This window comes from Acromyrmex echinatior, chromosome 15, assembly GCF_024713525.1.
Source record: "Acromyrmex echinatior isolate Ae372 chromosome 15, ASM2471352v2, whole genome shotgun sequence".
NCBI lineage: Eukaryota > Metazoa > Arthropoda > Insecta > Hymenoptera > Formicidae > Acromyrmex > Acromyrmex echinatior.
This window is the reverse complement of record NC_141866.1, coordinates 8402392-8422177: the sequence shown is the minus strand read 5'-3', so window position 1 is coordinate 8422177 and position 19786 is coordinate 8402392. Positions and strand designations below refer to the sequence as shown.

General features: G+C 32.0%; 2 protein-coding genes and 1 long non-coding RNA gene across 5 annotated transcripts in view; 2 read left to right on the top strand and 1 right to left on the bottom strand.

Moving 5' to 3' along the window:
- The first annotated feature begins 1059 nt into the window (after positions 1–1059).
- Positions 1060–19786, top strand: part of Liprin-gamma (liprin protein kazrin) — a 158425-nt gene continuing 139698 nt past the window's right edge. The window contains exons 1-3 of one of the 3 annotated variants that reach the window (XM_087414186.1): positions 1060–1197; positions 2471–2881; positions 5805–5846. The gene's annotated coding sequence lies outside the window, so the exon portion shown is untranslated. Of the gene's footprint in view, positions 1198–2470; positions 2882–5804; positions 5847–14707; positions 14835–19786 lie in introns of those variants that run through there. The other 2 variants (XM_011055433.2, XM_011055432.2) reach the window with 2 other exon arrangements.
- GatA (glutamyl-tRNA(Gln) amidotransferase subunit A, mitochondrial) lies at positions 7625–9749 on the top strand. The gene is made up of 2 exons (XM_011055435.2): positions 7625–8421; positions 8697–9749. The coding sequence occupies exons 1-2, from the start codon at positions 7890–7892 to the stop codon at positions 9725–9727; spliced, it is 1563 nt and encodes a 520-aa protein (XP_011053737.1). The 5' UTR covers positions 7625–7889; the 3' UTR covers positions 9728–9749.
- Positions 13453–14193, bottom strand: LOC147907258 (uncharacterized). Its single transcript, XR_015547655.1, has 2 exons — positions 14072–14193; positions 13453–14007 (listed from the first exon to the last, which is right to left on the bottom strand). It is a non-coding gene; the product is annotated as an uncharacterized LOC147907258 (long non-coding RNA).

Below are 19786 nucleotides of genomic sequence, written 5' to 3'. Positions count from 1 at the left end.
TAAAGATAAATGCAAATTTTCTTAATATCGTGAAACAATTTGTTGCCGAATACAGCTTTAGCTAAGAGTGCTAAACATCTTGTTAATCATTATTTAATTTTACAGTTAATAAATTAATTTAAGACACTACTGTAACGCCGATCATGGCTCGATAAAATAACGTACGAATTATTTAAAATAAAAAATACAAAATAAGTTTCAGAAACTTATTTAAAATATAAAATCGTAGGAATATGTGCAACTAAAAGTGACATGTGAAATTAAAAGCGTTATTTAGTATTAATTCATTATTTTAAATAACTACACTTCTGACTTATTTCTTATTTAATATTATATATAAGTTTCCGGAAACTGTTTTATATCTTTTACTTTAAACAAGCTTTTTGCACGTGCTTTTGCACATATTCGATTTTATATTTTAAATAAGTTTCTGAAACTTATTTTGTATTTTTTATTTTAAATAATTCGTACGTTATTTTATCGAGCCATGATCGGCGTTACAGTAGTGTCTTAAATTAATTTATTAACTGTAAAATTAAATAATGATTAACAAGATGTTTAGCACTCTTAGCTAAAGCTGTATTCGGCAACAAATTGTTTCACGATATTAAGAAAATTTGCATTTATCTTTATATAAAGAACATATATAGAATATTTTATCAATCTTTATTGAAGTATGGATCATTAAAAAGAATTATGAAAATTGAGAATTATTAAATATATCAAAAACATCTCACGCGAATAATTACTAATTCGTTTAAGAGAAACAAATGCAAATAATATAGGATTGTGCCCGAGATGCCACAAAGCAAAACGCGAAATGTACGGTGATATCCGTTTGTCAAAATCATGTAAAATGTGAAAAATATAATTATATAGATCGTTGAATAAATCGTTGAATATTTTTCGTCGTTTGAATACGCGATAGTTGGGTGTAATCTAAAAACATCTGGCGAAAAGCTCGGTAGGGGAAGGGGGTCACTGGCGACGAAAAGCGGTAGGACGCGGAGCGAAGGCGTAGGGGGGCAAGGTGCGGGGGTCGATCGTCACTTCGGCATTCGCTTGGCGACTTCGCGGCGAGATGGACGTGTGGTGTGAGTCGCTCCGCATTAATCTACGAAAATTAGATATTCACGAACGCGAACTGATAATTAATTACATAAGGATGCTCAAATAGTAATATTGCTCGAAACTAAGGTGTGTACTCAGAATTATATCTCAATCTTTATTATTCTCTTTGATAATTTACGTTCAAATAAAGACTAATAATAAGATTAATAATATACATTCTTTAAGTAAAGATAAACGCAAACATTTTTTAAATTATGAAACAGGACTAAATATAATAATGTTATAAATATAATTCGTATTATACATTTACAGATATATAAATTAGATATCCGAGGACGATATTCACAGTCCGTTCTTATTTCGAGACTGTCTTAAGTAATGTCTTAAGACATTAATACGGCCCTCTGATTCGTGAAATTATACTTAATTTCTGATTCTTAAAATTATACTTAAGACAGTCTTGAATATGAATACTCTGACTGTGAATATCGGTCTAAGATATAGAGTTGTGTGCGTAACGAATTCAAAAAATGAAACGTAAATCGTATAATAAAGCATCGCGTAATATTCATCGAAGAATATTAAAACGTAACGAATAGATTATTTTACAGATTTTGTAATAGGCGTTAATGTTAGTATATCGACGGTTAGACGGTTGGCGCGTGACCTTCGGTTGGGGATGGTACGGGGTGGCACGGAACGGCGCGTCATGTTTACGCATAGGTATCGCGCAGTTATTATTCTCTTACCGAAGCTCGTACAAACAACGTAGCTGTGTCGCGGCTTCTTTTCACATTACTTTTTGAAATCTTTTTCGCAAAAAATGTCTAATACAATACGAAACGTTGTATTATACTATTAATAATTATTCATACTAGTAATCGTATTATGTGAATATTCATAAAATACATTTCGTATTATACCTAGCACTTTTTGCGATTATTATATGTTCCAAAAAGAAATGTGAAAAGGAGCAGTATGCGACACGGCTACTTGTTTGTATGAACAATATCACACGAGTCATAGAAAAGCAACGTTGATATGAATACTCTCATGCAAAAAAGTCGCAATTCCTTCCTTTCACAATTAATACAGTTTAATAATTTAATTAATTTTTATTTTTGTGCATCTTTCGTTACGATCCGTTAAAAAATTAACCGTAACAACTTTGGAACAATTAATAAAAGAAACATTTCTCCCTTTTGTTAATCTCTAGTCTATTTTATAGATTCTAATCATATCTGACATTATCTATGTATAAATAAAAGATTCAGCCATTTTTATCTACTTTGATTTTATTTCGCAATGATAACGAATTGCAGACGTGATATTCGTTTCTAAAAGTTAACCGATTGCATAGTAATAGCATAGTAATATAGCTATTTATTACATTTTTCAGATTATCTTCTCTCTAACGGGTACCTTGACGTGGTGAGGGGGCTCAGTACCCAGAGGATATTTTACACGAATAGAATGATTTTTCTTAAATATCTAAAAATTTTTGGATATGTCTGAATGTATATATCTAGATAAATTTTTAGATATTGAGTAAAATCGTTCTCTTCGTGTAAAAATCCAACGGGGAAGCTCCTAACGTATCCTCGTCGCCAATTTACTTGAAAATGAACGAACCGCAGCCGGTTCGTCGCGTCGCGCGTTTCGGGAGTGCCGTTCTAGTTATTGGACTCAAGTTATAGTCCGCGCGCGATTACAATGTATCCGCGAGTGTTTTACGCGAGTTTCCTGTGCATATTCTGAGAGGAGGTGAAGGTCTGGGAGAGACATCGGGCACCGGTGGAGCAACCTGGCGGTAAATATTATTTTTTGTTTGTACAAAATTTTTCGCTTGTAAATTGACAATGAGTAAAAAAATGATTATTTTTGAATCATTGTTAAATAAAATGATTTAAACAATTCTCTATATTCTATAAAATAAGTGAAATTAAGAATTTATTCTCGATAACTCGTATATTAATGACCTGTGTTTTAACATACAAATTATAAATATCACGAATAAATTCTTAATTTCATTGCAAAAGATATTATGAAGACAGAATTAATTTTTGGAATTTTGTATACTTGATAACTCGTATGTTAATGACCTGTGTTTTAACATACAAGTTATAAATACCACGAATAAATTCTTAATTTCACTGCAAAAGAGATTATGAAGACAGGATTAATTTTTGCAATTTTGTATTGCGACATCCTATATATAATATGCTAAATTATATTTTTTAACATTTGCATTCTCTTAATTGTACTAACGATGGATTGCACTTACGATTTGACCGAAACGTTGACATGTAATATTTTAAATATTGTATATGATTTGTGCGAATAATAATTTGCCTATGTGACTGTATGCGCTTTTCTATTTTTGTTTTATGTTATCGAGCCCCTTCTAATAACTTGTTTAAATTTTATTTATATATATTCTCTAAAAGATCTTAGCAAAAATAAATTTGTATAAAATTTTCAAGTAATTTTTAAGTAAAAAATCTCTCCTTTCATCTAATTTAGAATTAAAATTTTGAGATAAAATATTAGGTGTTGGAATTAATTCGTAGCGTTTTACAAGTGATGGGAAGTACTTTCATTAATGTATTTTTTAATGCTCATGTGAAATAAATAACATTCTTTCATTAAAAACGCTACGAATTAATTCCAACACCTAATAATTTTACATATTCTCTAAAACAAAAATAAGAAAGAATATACGGCCACATATGCAAGTTATTATTCGCACAAGTCATATATTTATAATAAAATTACATGTTTCGGTCAAATTGTGACTATCATTAGCACAATCAAGAGAATGCAAATGTTAAAAAATATAATTTAGCACATTAGGATTAAATCCTGCCTTATAAACTCTTTTACAGTGAAATTAAAAATATATTCTTGATAATTTGTATGTTAAAATACGGGATTACCAGATTCCGTGATTTCATAGCTATCAATATAATACAATAATGCGATGCTGATTTGTTAGAAAAATATTAGCGTAGATGGAAAAATATTATATAAGATGATAAGACTGTTCTGTACGAAATTTCATGTAATCACTGTGACCCGTGTTTTAACATATAAATTATCAAGAATAAATTCTTAATTTCACTGTAAAAGAGATTATGAAGACAGGATTAATTTTTGGAATTTTGTATTGCGACATCCTATATATAAAATGCTAAATTATATTTTTTTAACATTCTCTTGATTGTATTGACAAAGGTCACGACTTGACGTTTACATGTAATTTTATTTTAAATATGTGACTTGTGAATAATAACTTGCGTATGTGGCTGTATGCGCTTTCTTATTTTATATTATCGAGACACCTCTTATAACATTGTTTAAATTTTATTTATATATTCTCTAAAAAAAAATCTTAGCAAAAATAAATTTGTATAAAATTTTAAAAATTTAAATAATACTTTAAAATTTTATACAAATTTATTTTTGCTAAGATCTTTAGAGAATATATATAGAGGAAAGTTGCCGACACTGACATAGATTTTCTAAAGCGACATCCTCTTATTTCTCAGAAACTAATTATTGCACTTTATTAATACTAATAAAATCATCATCTGTTTAGCTAATTAAAGAGATACAAATTCATAATTCGTATATTTGTAGCTTATTTCTATACCAAATCAATTAAAAACGAATTCTACGATTGTGAAATTAAAATTCTTATAATTTTCTTTCAGTAGTTTAAAAGTAGTTTAAAATAATTGTATAATATTGATAATATTACGTTATTCTAAATGCTTGTAGTTTCCTAAATCAGTTTTATATATATTAATAATAAACTATTTCATATTTCTTATTTATATTATTTTTTCTCTTAGTTTTTTTTATAATATGGTTTAAATATAAAATTGGGATACATCGTAAACCGCCACACCTGTTCAAAATAGATCATGAGTTAACTTAATCTTTATAATGTTACTTCATAATGTCAAATAGCTCTGTTGGAGCTGAAGATAATCGTCTATACATAGAACTTTTAAAAAACTATCGTGTTACATATTTGCATCTTGCAGAACAGTATAAAGTAAATATGCATATAATTCAATAAAAATATTTTATAATAAAGTGAAAAAATTTTAGAATATCTTATATACATTCACTTTTAGGTACTCTATGCATATAATTGGTAAAAAAAAAAAAAATAGGAATACAAAGCACTACTGCTTACTGTGTCAGTTTTGGAGCCCATTTTGTCAGACGCTTATTTTTGCTTATCTGAAAGATTAATTATTGCTAAATTATTGCAAACAATATTATAAAAACTGCTTATATTATCTGCTGGGAGATACTTTTTACTCGTAGTTTGTATTTATGTTTTTAAAGTTTTATTATTAACTTTTTGTTTAAAAAATATTGTCTAAAAACAAACTGGTATGTCGGTATCGGTGACTTTCCTCTAATTATTTTAGAAAATATATATAATTATTTTTTAGAGAATTCTTTTTTATATAATTATTTTTTATATAATTATTTTTTAAAGAAAATATATATAATTATTTTTTAGAGAATTCATAATTGTTTTATATCTAATTAAATAATGGGTATAAAATTCGATGCTTACACAAATTATATTTTCAAAATTGCATATTTATATTTTTCAGCAAACTGCATGCGTTCAATTTTATAGCAATTATTTTTTAAAGTAATGATTATTTCTTTACTCTGTTTTAATTTGGACTTTAATTTATTTGTTACAGAATCATCATAACGATGTTGCAGATTTCACTGTAGCGCATCAGGTGGGTGAGTGATAAATTAACATTTTAATTGGGGATATATGATAATTTTATTAATATATTATGTACATACTTGAATACATGTATGCATGGATTTAATAATAATATATAGACAAACATTTATATAGCATATATCCATTTTCTTAAAATGAACAAGTTAAAACTGATCAGGATAAATTTAGTTGTGTATGCCTCATTCTCTGGCGAATTTTATAGATTTTTCGAATTTCTAAAGATTAGCGTTAAAAAATTGAGAAATTTTAACTTGAAGGGGAAATTAAGCGGGATAATGTGACAAAGTATGAACTTATAACAAGAGCATTGATTTGTTTATTCTTTATAATTGTAAACTTTCGCTCCAACATTACTTAGAGTCTAGAGTATAATAAATCTAAATGATTGATACATCATATATACATAGGGTATGGGCAACGCGATGCTATAAACACTTGAAGCATTTTTTAATTGGCCAGTAAAATTCTTTCTTCTAATTGATCCATCAAATGCTTCAAAGGATTTGTAGCAAGATTTTGACCACAGCCATAATCATACAAAACAGTTGATCCTTAGAGAAAAAAATCTCGTCAGTGTGTATTCCTTTCTACATATCACTCCTTTTCTCTTTTTCATGAATTATTTACATGAATTATTACGCCTTTAGTAGGCAATTATATAAATAATGAATATATAAATAAATTCTTCGGTGTTTTCTGTACATGTCTTAAGAAGTGCGCGAAATATCGGCAGTTTTCTGCATGCGATTCTCGATATCGAGAAAAATAAAGCTGCGGCGATGGAATTATGAGCTACCGCACAGACACTCCGTCGATAGTGATTCCGTTTCTATTAGAAACTGTTGTTACTGAAGGTTCGGCCTCGTAATGGCCGGGTTTGCCTTACATTCTTTTTAAATGGCCACCGTATTTGTTACAAATACCAATTTATACAACACGATATCAATCCTTTATCTCTTATTTTATTTATTTAATCCTATTTATTTAATAATTAGAAAATAAATTTCGCGCACATAAAAGAATGTTACTGTTGCCACAACCGGAAGTAATGATAATTTTCGACCATCAATACACCTGGTTGTGATAATCGTAAGATAGACGTATTCTTCTTTACAACCATAACCATTAAGATATGCCAATCTTACAATTATCACAATCGTACTACAGTTCTTATAACCAAAAAATGTATTGATGAACGACTTTGGTCGTAGCAATCATAGCTGTGTTTTTCTGTGTGTATACATTATACACCCTAACAAATTTTCGATCCGCTATTTATAGTATATTTTAAAATAGTTTCAAGTAATTAACTTTTTGTGACGATTCCATTTGGAGTCACTCTTTTATTTCATAAATTGCTTGCTGAATTTTTATGAAATTTGTCCTATAGGATAATTTGATAAAGCTTTATTCGAATTGAGATAAAAATTAAAAAATTCGAAATAGTAGATTTAGTATTATGACGAAAGGAATTTCAAAAAGATAATTTGATTATCATAAAACTCAATTTTAGGAAGTTTTTAATTTCGAAGTAGGTAACATCAAGTTTCCAATTTTGCTTTGAATAAATACTGATTTCCAAATTGACTTTCAAACTCTGATTTCGAACATTGTGACATTAAAACCTCCTCCATTGAGATTATTGTCTTTTACAAAAAAATGTCGAACATTGTGTAATTTACATCCATTTCTTCAGAGGGCAATAGTGCGTGGTGACATTTTGCGGTTACAGAAAAAAGTTCAAAGTCGTATCCTCTCTCAGGTTTCTTTCTACCTTTACGTTTGAAACGTTTCGAGTATAAATCGAATAATAAATAATCGATTTATTGACCATTCGAATTTGAACCATATTCGATTCGATTCTAAGAGGTACATTCAATTATCGAGATTGTCTCGCATTCTCGCACTCGCAGAACTCGAATAATTGTTTGCGCGATAGCAGTTCTGCTTACCGTTTACGACTAATTTGAGGTTATGTATCTGTCGCCTATAGAAAGGTTATACATAATAGTGACATGTTACGGGATGAACGATGAATAAGCTATTATCTGTTCCGATCAAGGAAGTTAGTCGGGAGATCTGTGATGGTACGGTGCGACCATCCGAGATCTGTAAGGCTTCCATTAAGTTGACTTCAATCATCAAGTCTTTAAACCCTTATATCAATGTGACGGATGATGTTGCGAGAGAGCAGGCAAGCTCCGCCGATGAAAGGCAACAGAAAAATTCATTATTGGGACAGCTCGACGGCATTCCCATTGCTGTTAAGGATAACTATTGTGTCAAGGGTAAACCTACGACCTGTGCTTCTCGGATGTTGGCAAACTTTTCCCCGGGCTACAACGCCACCGTCTATGAGAAGCTCAGGACGCAGGGAGTTGTCTTGATCGGCAAAACTAATCTTGATGAGTTCGCTATGGGCTCCGGCACGGTAGATTCACTTTATGGACCAACAAAGAATTTATGGGGTTCAGAAGTATTGTCTCAATTTTATTCATACGGGTCTGACGATTCGCAGATCACTACAAGGAAACTCCATAAAAAAGATGCATGGCGCATAGCAGGTACATTGCCACAAATTGTTAGTCATTGTTCAGTGCACTTTCTTGTCATGTACGTTGAGGAATACATTATACAATAAACATCCATTAATTGTAACATAATATCAATATTATAATTTTGCACTTATACATTTACAATATTGTATGTGTTATATTATTGATATAAAATTACAATATTAATGTTGATGTAAAATTACAATATTAATGTTGATGTAAAATTATAATATTAATGTTTACTGAATAGTGACAATTTTTGGAATATAATAAATGCATCTTAGGTGGCAGTAGTGGAGGTTCGGCAGTTGCAGTAGCTACAGGTACCTGTTATGCAGCTTTGGGTTCTGACACTGGTGGTTCTACTCGCAATCCTGCGTCCTATTGTGGTCTAGTCGGCTTGAAACCAACTTATGGTTTGGTATCACGTTATGGTCTTATTCCTCTATTAAATTCAATGGATGTACCTGGTATTCTCGGGAGAACAGTAGACGATGTTGTATTAATTTTAAATGCCATAGCTGGTCCTGATCAAGCAGATCCTACTACTGTACAGAGAGAATATGTTCCAATTAACTTATCCGAAACGATAGACATTAGTAATCTTAGAATTGGGATACCAAAGGAGTACGGAGTACAAGGCATAAGTGAAGAAATTGCAGAATGTTGGGAAAAAGTCTCTTGTCTTCTGAAAGAAGCAGGAGCTAGTGTCGTCCCAGTGTCGTTACCACACACTGATTACTCTATAGTATGTTATTCTGTATTAAATCGATGTGACGTAACTAGTAACTTGGCTTGTTACGACGGCATAGAATATGGTCACAGAGCCAATGAATGGAGTTCGGCTCACGAACTGTACAAAAAAACTAGATCAGAAGGCTTCAATGACGTGGTCAAAGGTCGTATACTAGTCGGGAATTATTTTCTTTTGGCGGAAAACTACGAGAAATATTATGTTAAAGCAATGAAGATGCGTAGATTAATTACACAGGATTTTGATGTTTTGTGGAATAGTAATGTAGATCTTATACTGACTCCAACTACGCTGACTGAAGCTCCCAGATACGACGAATTTGTACAACTGGATAATCAGACGCAATGCTTGATTCAGGATCATTGTACGCAACCCGCGAATATGGCTGGTTTGCCCGCGATCAATGTACCGATCAAACTCTCTCGCAATAAGTTACCTTTGTCCTTGCAATTAATGGCGCCGCTCTTTCACGAACAGAGGCTACTTACAGTAGCAAAGTGGATCGAACAGACAGTGAGATTTCCGAGACTCGAATTGAAAAATTCGAACATGTTTGCTTAAATAAAATAACTTTTTACGATCATTGGTGGATTTTCTTTGGTTTATTAAGCTTGTATTCTTTTAAGTTGTACATATATATACGTTAGATTGATCTATTACGATTTTATATGAACCAGCTAATATCATTGGATTTCATATGTGCACCTTTGAGTACGTATACAATTAGAACGAAAATTAGTATATAGATTTCCCTGCGTAGCGCAATGGCGCGTAGCCCTGAGGCTATGCAATGCAAACAAGTTACACTCCCGTATACCATCTAGCGTATCTGAAATTCTATTCGTCGAGTAATAGCGTTTGCTTTTGCAACCAAACGACCCTCGTCTCGTTTCACCGCGTTATGTTTATTATATACAAAGACGAAATTGTGGATCTCTCTTCACTGTAAGATTAATTCTTTAAAAACAGGCGAGAAAGAACTTTTCCAAGTAAATATATGTTATTAAAAGAATAATTTTTTATTAAGTTTTTATTTTTAAAGACAACGCAGCCTTTTTTATGTCTAATTTTTGCACTTTGTATTTACTTTTCATCTCGGTCTCGGTTATCTGATATATATCATATTATATTCTTATTTTCACTGCGAGTTGCTGAGGCTTGCATGAAACTCTGACATTTCAAAATTCATTATCTCCCGAGAACCTGAGGGTGATTTGAACAGAGTACAAACAACTGGCAATATGAGCATGCAAAATATATTTACGTAACCGACATAGCTTCAATAATTAGATTGTTGTAATGTTTCAGTCCGATCTATTGTATTCATATCAGATTAAGAAATGGGACAATCTAATTTATATAAACTCAATTACATTTCATTGTTACGAAATTCAATAATATACAAAAAGCTGCAAAATTATAAAAAATAATTGCAGATTGTACGACATAAAAGAATCGAATATTACATGTACAGAATAAGTAAATTACTAGTCGAATCACATTTTTCTTTTAACACAAGTAGATGATGTCTGAAATAGTGAAGGCGAGGTTTATTTCGAGAAAAATACAATATTTCTTTATTTCGAAATGAATCTTGTTTTCATTATTTCAAACGTTATCTACTTATATTATTCGTTGAATAAACGAGGAGATGTTCAACATTTCTGCACTGAATACTAAATGGTATTCATATGTATCTTTTTTTTTCTTTTTACAATTCAGCGCGATATCGGTCTCCGAATTTTAAGGAAATAGTTCAAAAGAACAGAAATAATGTATTCTTTCTGTATATATACACACACATACAGAAATTATATATATATATATATATATATATATATATATATATAATATAATATAATTTCGTTCTCTGGTAATAGCGGTGCAAGTGATATTGGATCATGCATATATTCGGACGTTTCTATTCAGACGCGTGCTGTCTAATTTTGTATTCTCTTTTCTTGCTATATTACGTAATTCCGGTTCTTATCGTTGTATAAAACTAGGTTGACTACGAAACCACGAGAAATGGAACGATTATATGTCCCATTTCTCTTCATGGTTTCATCAAAGAGAAACTGAACGCTCAAGTCTTTTCGTTACTCATTGCATCTCGCTATCATATCATATTAAATGTAAAAAGTTTTAAATCATTCTCTGAATGATTAAAATATGTAACTTTATATGAATTCCTATTATATTATTTTTTTAACTGTTGAATCATTTTTCAATCTATTCACTTTCCTGTGGACAAAATTAAAGTGAATATGAATACGGCTTGCTCGAATGTGCTGAATTGGGTTGCATCATGTACAAAGCTGTGTAATTAATGACAGAGGAAATAATGTATCTAAGTACCGTGCTCAAGTAAAGCGCTCGTATTACACGCTTTAATCTAGACTCGTAAAGCTTTGCGGCGACCATCAGCGGGAGCCATACTTTAGAACATCAAACGCGCTTGGCAATCATTCTCCTTTGAGTTTAAAAAATATGAAGCCTTTGTGATTGATGCAATCCTCGACTCCAGCCTGATTCCATCGCATGTTGTTTCATTATCTCGATTAGAGCTCGTCGTAAATCTTTGACTAATATTCACTGTCCAAAAATGAAATTCTCGGCTGTCCTACGCATTCATTAATCTTGTTTGTTCAGTTTTGTATTGGTGCAGCAATAATAACGGTGAAAGGGGAAGGGAATAATTACGCATGAGAAAATTAAAACTTTTTTATCTTCTTCTACCCTTTTTTTTCGCGCAATTATCCCACCGCGTGAAACATTTTTATGACCCGACTAGTCTCACGAAGAAAGTTGGAGCTGCTTCTAAAACAAAATTTACGTTAAATTATGAAATAATTTTGATATACAATATAAATATAAAGAAGTAATTCTTCTTATATGTTAAAATTATTCGTCATTTAACGTAAAAATTATAGATATAATTTAATTTTAAAAAATGTGACAAAGAGTTGAAGACAAGAGAAGAAGACGAGAGGCGCATATTTAACATTTCACAATTTCAAACGTGATTATTATCGATTATTGGCGATTCGTGTTCCACAGTCAATTTACATCTGCTTGTCCAGATGCAAATGATATACAATGCGCGGCTAATGGAACTTGAATTGCGAGGGCACGCGCGTGATCTTTTGATTTATATCAATCGAAATCGAATTCTGCAATCATAGTTAGTAGTGGAATATATATTCAAAAGCCTTTCACTTCAAATCCTTTCATACTCTTATAGAAAATTAATACTGAAAGATAGTGATTAATTACTTATTTTGGGTCTTAAAAGCATTGTTGTATTATAGTATTTTTAATTCGGCTGCAATCTGAATAATTTTTGGTGTAAGTAAAATTCTTTTTCACCAAAATTATAAAAGAGGATGAAGTCCGGTAACTTTTTTCAAAATATCTGCTTAATGCACTATTATAAAGATGATGAAAAATAACTTTGAATTTTTCATTCATTATTGTTTGAATTTTCTTACATTTTTTACAAAAGTCCTGAATAATAAAAAAAACTTGGGCTGAACGGAGAGGAGTAAAAATACGTTGCAGATGGAAATTTAATATTCCAATTAATAAGTAATTAATCACTATCTGTCAGTATTAAATTGGCCAGTATTAAATTGAATTTTGTAAGAATATCAGATCTATATATCTATAAAAGCTATGGCGTAATCTTTGGGAAACATTGAAATATTTTTCAAAGATTACGGAAGTTGTAACAAGAAAGTTTTAATCAATACTGTGATTAATAAAATTCTTTTTTCATCTCTCTCACATTGCCTATTCTGCAATTAAAGTCAAATTAAAGTTTAACGACGAGTTTTAGAATCTCTATTGCGATGTTCTAGTGATTTTCTTAAAACTTCAAAAACAAAACTTTTTATTAGGTGTTGGAATTAATTCGTAGCGTTTTTAATGAAAGAATGTTATTTATTTCACATGAGCATTAAAAAATACATTAATGAAAGTACTTCCCATCACTTGTAAAACGCTACGAATTAATTCCAACACCTAATAGAATATCTAACAATAATTAGTGAAAATAATACAGGAGTTACGGTTGTATCTAATGAGCTTTCAAGAGAAAAAAAAATACAAGAGACATCAAATTCGATCGTATATTATGGCTTTTTGACAATCGTTTGGCGTATATATGATTGTACGTAAATGAATTACTGCATTTCCAGTCATTATTTATTGATAATAGATCTCGATTATATAGCTTTTGCGAAGCAAATAAGAGATAGGGAGATAAACGAATGGAACGAGCCAAATTGATTCTTACTCGAGCAATTTATTTTCCAAATTTAAAGAAATACAATCTCCTATGTATAAGCATATTTGTTTCTATACAATTAAAAATCGCGTATATTTTTGTTAATTTAATTCAAAAATCCATTTTATATCAATTATTTAGAAATATAGAAATCAAATTTAATCAATTTCAATTTAAATTTTACAGACACTTTAATAAAATCATATCATCCAAATAAAAGACATAACAACTTTTTTTTAAATGACATTTAATGTTTGTATAATTTAAATATTTCAGATATTTTACGATATCAATTGAATTTCTAGGAAAGTTTTCCCCACAACTCTTTGTTAGAACAAATCTTTGCAATTGCATTTTCGAGAAATCCTTAGGAATACATCGCGATTATAGCAACAAAGAAGCGGTAGAAAGATACGATGATAAGCAGCTTGCAGGAGATTTTTAGGCAAACGGGTCGCCAGGGTGATCTTATACACGGTATCCTCGTCGCACTGTGCAAGCTCGCTCTCACCATTGCGGCACAGAACCGTCAAGGATCTGCCATCTCGCAGATCTGTCAGACAGAACGGTAACTCGAAACGAGATGGAAGGAAAAAGGCAAGCGGCTGGCTACGTACGCGAAAGGGTGGCCGTCTCTGGGAAAACAGGGTTGGGCACAGGGTAGTGAGGACGCATGCGTCGAACCCGGCCGTCGGGGGCTGTCGTGTCGCTCTCTGTCGTCGGTTGCGCCAGTCGTCGTGACGACTTCGAGCCGTCGTCGTCAGGAACGTCGTGTTTTCAAATCGTCCGCCGCGCGCCCACGCAACCACCGAATTTTCTTTTTCTCTCTCTTTCTCTCTCTCTCTCTCTCTCTCTCTCTTCTATTCCTCCATTCCCCCCCTCTCTCTCTCTCTTTCTCTGTCTCGTATTTCATTTCTTCCCATCATACTCTCCGCCGTATTCGCTCACTCGTTCGCTTATTGCGCGCGCCAGTCGAGAATGTCGCGGCGCTTGCACCGCACTTCAAATCGCTGGCAACTTCGCGCCGCGGGTGTCGTCGGTCGCGATCGTCATCGCGGATGAGCATTTCCGTGTGTGTGCCCGGCAACGTCCGATGGGGGATCGTACGCGGGTGATGTTGCGTGACTCGCGCGGTGGTGCGACGGAGTGACTTACGTCGAGACCGTATATATATATATATATATAAATCGCGTCCTTCACGACCGCCGAAATCGGTCGGCGCGGACTTGGGCAGGTGCGCGAGTGACCGCGGCACCCCTCCTATCATCGTGTTATCACCGTCGTCTGCGCGCGACCACCCCCGCGGAGGTGTTCCATGATTGCACTCCGCGTCGCGACAAGTGGATGAGTCTCGACACCTTGGATCGCCTGATATCGCAAGTGAGTGTAATAGATAAGTGTAGTAAAGGAGAGAAAGAGGGAAAAGAGGAAGATTGCGGGTGAAAATTCGATTGATATTTAAATCAAGGTGCATTTTAAGCACTCGAATAAAAGTCTTGTTGCATTAATTGGAATTCAGGTAGATTTAACCAGAGAGTTACGAATTAGACATTTATAGTAAAATCTATCAAATGTTTTCGAGCTTATATTATTATCAGAAATTTAGTTACGATAATTAGAATCCTGATTCATTTGATCAAAATTTGTTTTGTTCGTACTTCTTATTCGTATGTACAAAGAAACTAAAATTTTTGTCAGTGAGAGTTTTCCTCTCCAAGCAAAACAATGGACCATGATATTATCAAAATGACATTAAAATAAATTATGATGAATCAAAAAGTGACTTTTAATGATCATTTTGGAGCCATTTTGATGTTACAATGACTTTCTGTGCTGTTTACACGGAAAGAAGCATTTTGCTAAAATATTAAAAAATGTAATTAAATAGAGATCTGAAAATTAATTTTGTTGGACCATTAAAATAATTATATAGAATGCTTAAACTAGTAACTGGAAGTCAAAATTTTTTGCAGCATTGTTTCATTATAAATTTCTACGTAATTATCTTGATAGTTCAGCAAAATTATTTTCAGATCTACATGTCCAACTAAATTTTTTATCAGCAAAAGTGTTCTTTCCGGATGGGTCTATATGATGAATATGGACTTTGCGATAATAGAGTGAAATTAGAGATTTGTATTTATCGGACGAGAGTATGATTGCGGAGAACGTACCGTTCTGTTTTATTACGAATGCGTATCTGTCTCAAGGGAACACGATTAACATGAGGTACTTCCGTTAAATTTTATGAAATCAAGAGGCTGATAGTTGTATCGTAAAACTGATATGTTTGAATACGAAGCAAGTTCATTCAGAAATTCTGCTTGAAATATCCAGAGTTGAATATTGTGCACTGTTTCTTGTGAAGGAAATGAAAGACCGAAAGATTATGTATTGGACATATTGCGCCGAATCGATATCGTATTTCCGTAACATATAGTATGCAGTGGAAATGGAATAGTTTAAAATACAAATCTGTTATCCAGATAAATCGTAGTCAGATAGATTGCAGTCGAATACGCCGTATGAATACGCCAAGTTTTTCAATGAACGAGAAACTTTTTCGAAAGTGTACGACAAGTAACGATATTTTTCTCCTCAAGGAATTTTTCTTTCAGACCGACATTTCCTTCGCTCGTTCGTACGGTCAAATCGGTAACTTTGAGTAATTTCAAGACGATTCCACTATCGTAGGTAGTAATCAGTATACATAGGTTGTTCTACACTGAGAGAAAAAATGATGGTTACGGTTGCCATAATTTAACTATCACTTGCAGTCATTTCTCGCTTAAATGGAATTTGGATTAATATCTAAAATTAAGATGTTTTTTTAAGAAGATTTATCCTTATTTACTATTAGTAATAATAATTATATTTATTGTTCTATCAAAAATTGTATAATTATAATACATATTAATCATACAAAGGACAAATCTTAAAAAATATCTTAATTTTAGAAATAATAATTTTGTGGTGGATATACGATAGAGTTCCATTTTTATAATAATATAATAGTAAATTACTATTATACTATTATAGCAAAAATAACTATACAAATGGAGCTCTATCGTATTTCTATTACAATTATTATTTTACTTTGCAATTATAATCATAAGTATGAAATATTTTCCTCTCACATTCAATATGTATACATCTTCGTAAATAACGTTTGATTATTTATAACAAATTTTATATATGCAATGATTAATAAAACTGATATAAACTAATATAATACCTAATTATATTATGAACAAAATATGACGTAATATGTAATAATTATAATTTTATTATTGCAATTGCATAATAGAATTTTACATTAATATGTTCATTTATTTAAAATAATTATATTTATTCGCTGGATAGTCGAAACATGTAGCAAAAGTTAAAATAAGCTGTAATATAGAAGGAATCGTCTGCATATACTCGGCCGGACAGTGACTCGTTGCAATGCGATATCACCGGCAGTTTAACACCATTTTAGTTGTTGCAGTTCACGCGACTATAACGTCATTTCCTTTTTCCGTCTAACACTGAATCGTCTACGTAACTCCATTAGACAAGTAAACAGAATTGTGTGCATAACGGGCTCCATAGTACTTTTCACAGTGTTATACTGAAAAACAGTGAGAACACGCACGGAGATCATCGTGCCTTTCGCTCTTGCGCGCGACATAAGAGGAAATATATTGCTGCAACGTCTGTCTGCTCTTCTAGTTCACATCTTTGTCGATATATCGCGTGACGTGAAACCGTCGACATCTCTTCCGTTTATTCAGACTCGCATATTGAAAAATATACTGAATAAATGGAATAAGAGCAGACAATGTGAGAAAATGCGACAACAGAAAACCTTGGCCATATTTAATTTTCAACGAGACCTTTTATTTTTTTTTTATTCTCCTTCCGAGGGATCTCTTCTCATTTTATTTCTGTTTTTCTTCGTGCAGAGAGCCTTCATGTCGCACCCTCTGTATATTTGACGCTTTAATATCGGATTACCATCCTATACTAGTTTACAAGCTACATCCAGGGAAAACATGTAGCTTATTAGGGAAGAGCTACCGCATGTACGGTTCATTGATCATTCAGTCGATCCTTATTATTCGCTTTGGGCGAATTATGCTAATTAGTTTGCTCGGTGGCGAGTCGACGCGTCGTAAAACACTCTCATCGCGCTAGGAATAACTTTAAGTTTCTCTCCTTTCTCTTTATCCTCGTTTATCTTTTCCTGCAATATTTTTCGTCCTATTTTGGAAGATACTGATCAGTTTACGCATTACGCAAAGATATAACATTTCGAGGGAAAGTTGAAACGTTCGCGACCTTAATAGTTGTGATGATGCTTGAGACTTTCTTACCATTTGTCATATTTTTATCTATTTCTATCTTAATTACTGCGAATTTTTCATCTAATTAGACGATGGCGGATCGAATACAATAATTAGTATATCATATTGATAACTAAAGTAAATATCTCAAACAAAACGATACGTCACGATAACATAAACATGATGTACATTAAAATGGATTGCGATTGATCAAAATGACTTTTAATTTTAATGATTTGAAGGCAATGACTTTTATTCTGCTTGTACAGAAAAAAGACTATTCTTAAATTAACCATAATACGTTCATATATAAGCAAAATATTAGGATTTCCCTTCAAACATATTAATTTGAGTCGATTAAATATGTTTTGCAAGTATTACTTTGCACTTAAAACTAAAATCTTTAAAGCAAGATTACAAAATTTTTGCTTATATACGAGTATTTTATAGTTGATTTAAGAATAGTCTTTTTTTGTTGTGTGGGAGTTTACTATTAGATTCATTAATAGATTAATAGTTTGCATTATATTTCGAACTGAAATACACGATATTGAAAGTATTCTAAAAATATTCTGTTCTGTGGTCAATCAATATCTATTCTTTGTGCATTTATACCATTTGAAGGTTCCATATTATATCTATATACGGTATAAATACATATGTTATGCTGGAATGCTTCAAGTCTGATACGTGCGTTCATGACGCAGTTCCGTACGATAAGTAAATTCATTACGCTTCGGAAAATTCCGTGTTACACGTATAACATTATGTGGAAAAAGAAAGGCGGCAAGTTCATGATAACGAAGCGTCGAAGACCAGTTAGAGAGCTAATTTTATTATCGAGAACAGCTAGTAAATTATGTTCTTATTCCATATTACGATTAACTCTTTCCTATCATTAATTCAGTCGATCGTCGTTTAAAGCATATTATTGACTTTTCTTCATCATTTTATGCTCAGTTAGTATCGTAAATTAATGCAACTTTTTTGATTATTATAATATATTAAAGATACTTTATTGGACAACAAAATTGTGATAAGATAAAGAATGAAAGATCCCCTCAATTACTTAAATTTTTTGTTTAATGTATTTAAAATACACGGTTTTGCTGAAGTATCTAAAAATTTAGCAAGATAAAAATTTGAAAATAATTTGATTGGATTATTAAATTAATTATGTTTATTGGGACGTTTAACAGGGATTGCTAAAATGTCAAAATTGTGTGTACCATTGCTCATCGACAAAATCATCAACAAAATTATTCTAAGATTTATATCTAGCTAAATTTTTAGATACTTCAGCAAAATCTTTCATTTCGTGTACGAGTGTAAATATAATATTTAATAAGACAATGTATAAGTGTAAGATATATTTAAGTTAAAATATATCTAAAGAATTTTAATTTTATTATAGTTTCTACAATAACGTCATAGATCTCGAAAATGGTCACTTCAATTTCCATTTAGATGATTCGAACGATAAAAGCCTTTTCGGCCGAGAAATTGAAATTTGAGCTTAATCCGCGGTGATCGAAGGAAGGGATTTTATCGACAGTAGTGGAAGGACATTACGAGATTTGAATAAATAATTAGCGAGATTAGAATTGGAAAGAGGAGGCGCGTTAAATGAAGATAATCGTCCAAGTTTCAGAACATTTGTATTGCGCATAGTGCAGGAGCTGAAAGCTTCTCCACAAAGAGAAGCCGTTTATATTACGTTGATTACTGAAGCGCATGGGTTCGCATGGCGGACGATAAAATTTTGCCGTCACTCGACGGAGTGGCTTTCCGTACTAAGAATACCTAATATCGATTAACCTTGCGATCCGTATACGTGAGAACGTTCCTGTAGTACCTATTTTTTACTACATAATTAAATATCTGACCCCCATGCTGCTACGGGACTCTGCTTAATACTAATGATATAATTATATTACATATTGCAAGGTATGGCCACGATAATAGGTATCAAGGATGTCTTCATGGGTTCCTTTGAGGAATCCA

Bases quoted from the DNA above. Each gene is read 5' to 3' on its own strand.
- GatA (XM_011055435.2), top strand. From the start codon at position 7,890: ATGAATAAGCTATTATCTGTTCCGATCAAGGAAGTTAGTCGGGAGATC. The intron at 8,422-8,696 runs GTACATTGCCAC...AATGCATCTTAG, and splicing joins AGATGCATGGCGCATAGCAG to GTGGCAGTAGTGGAGGTTCG.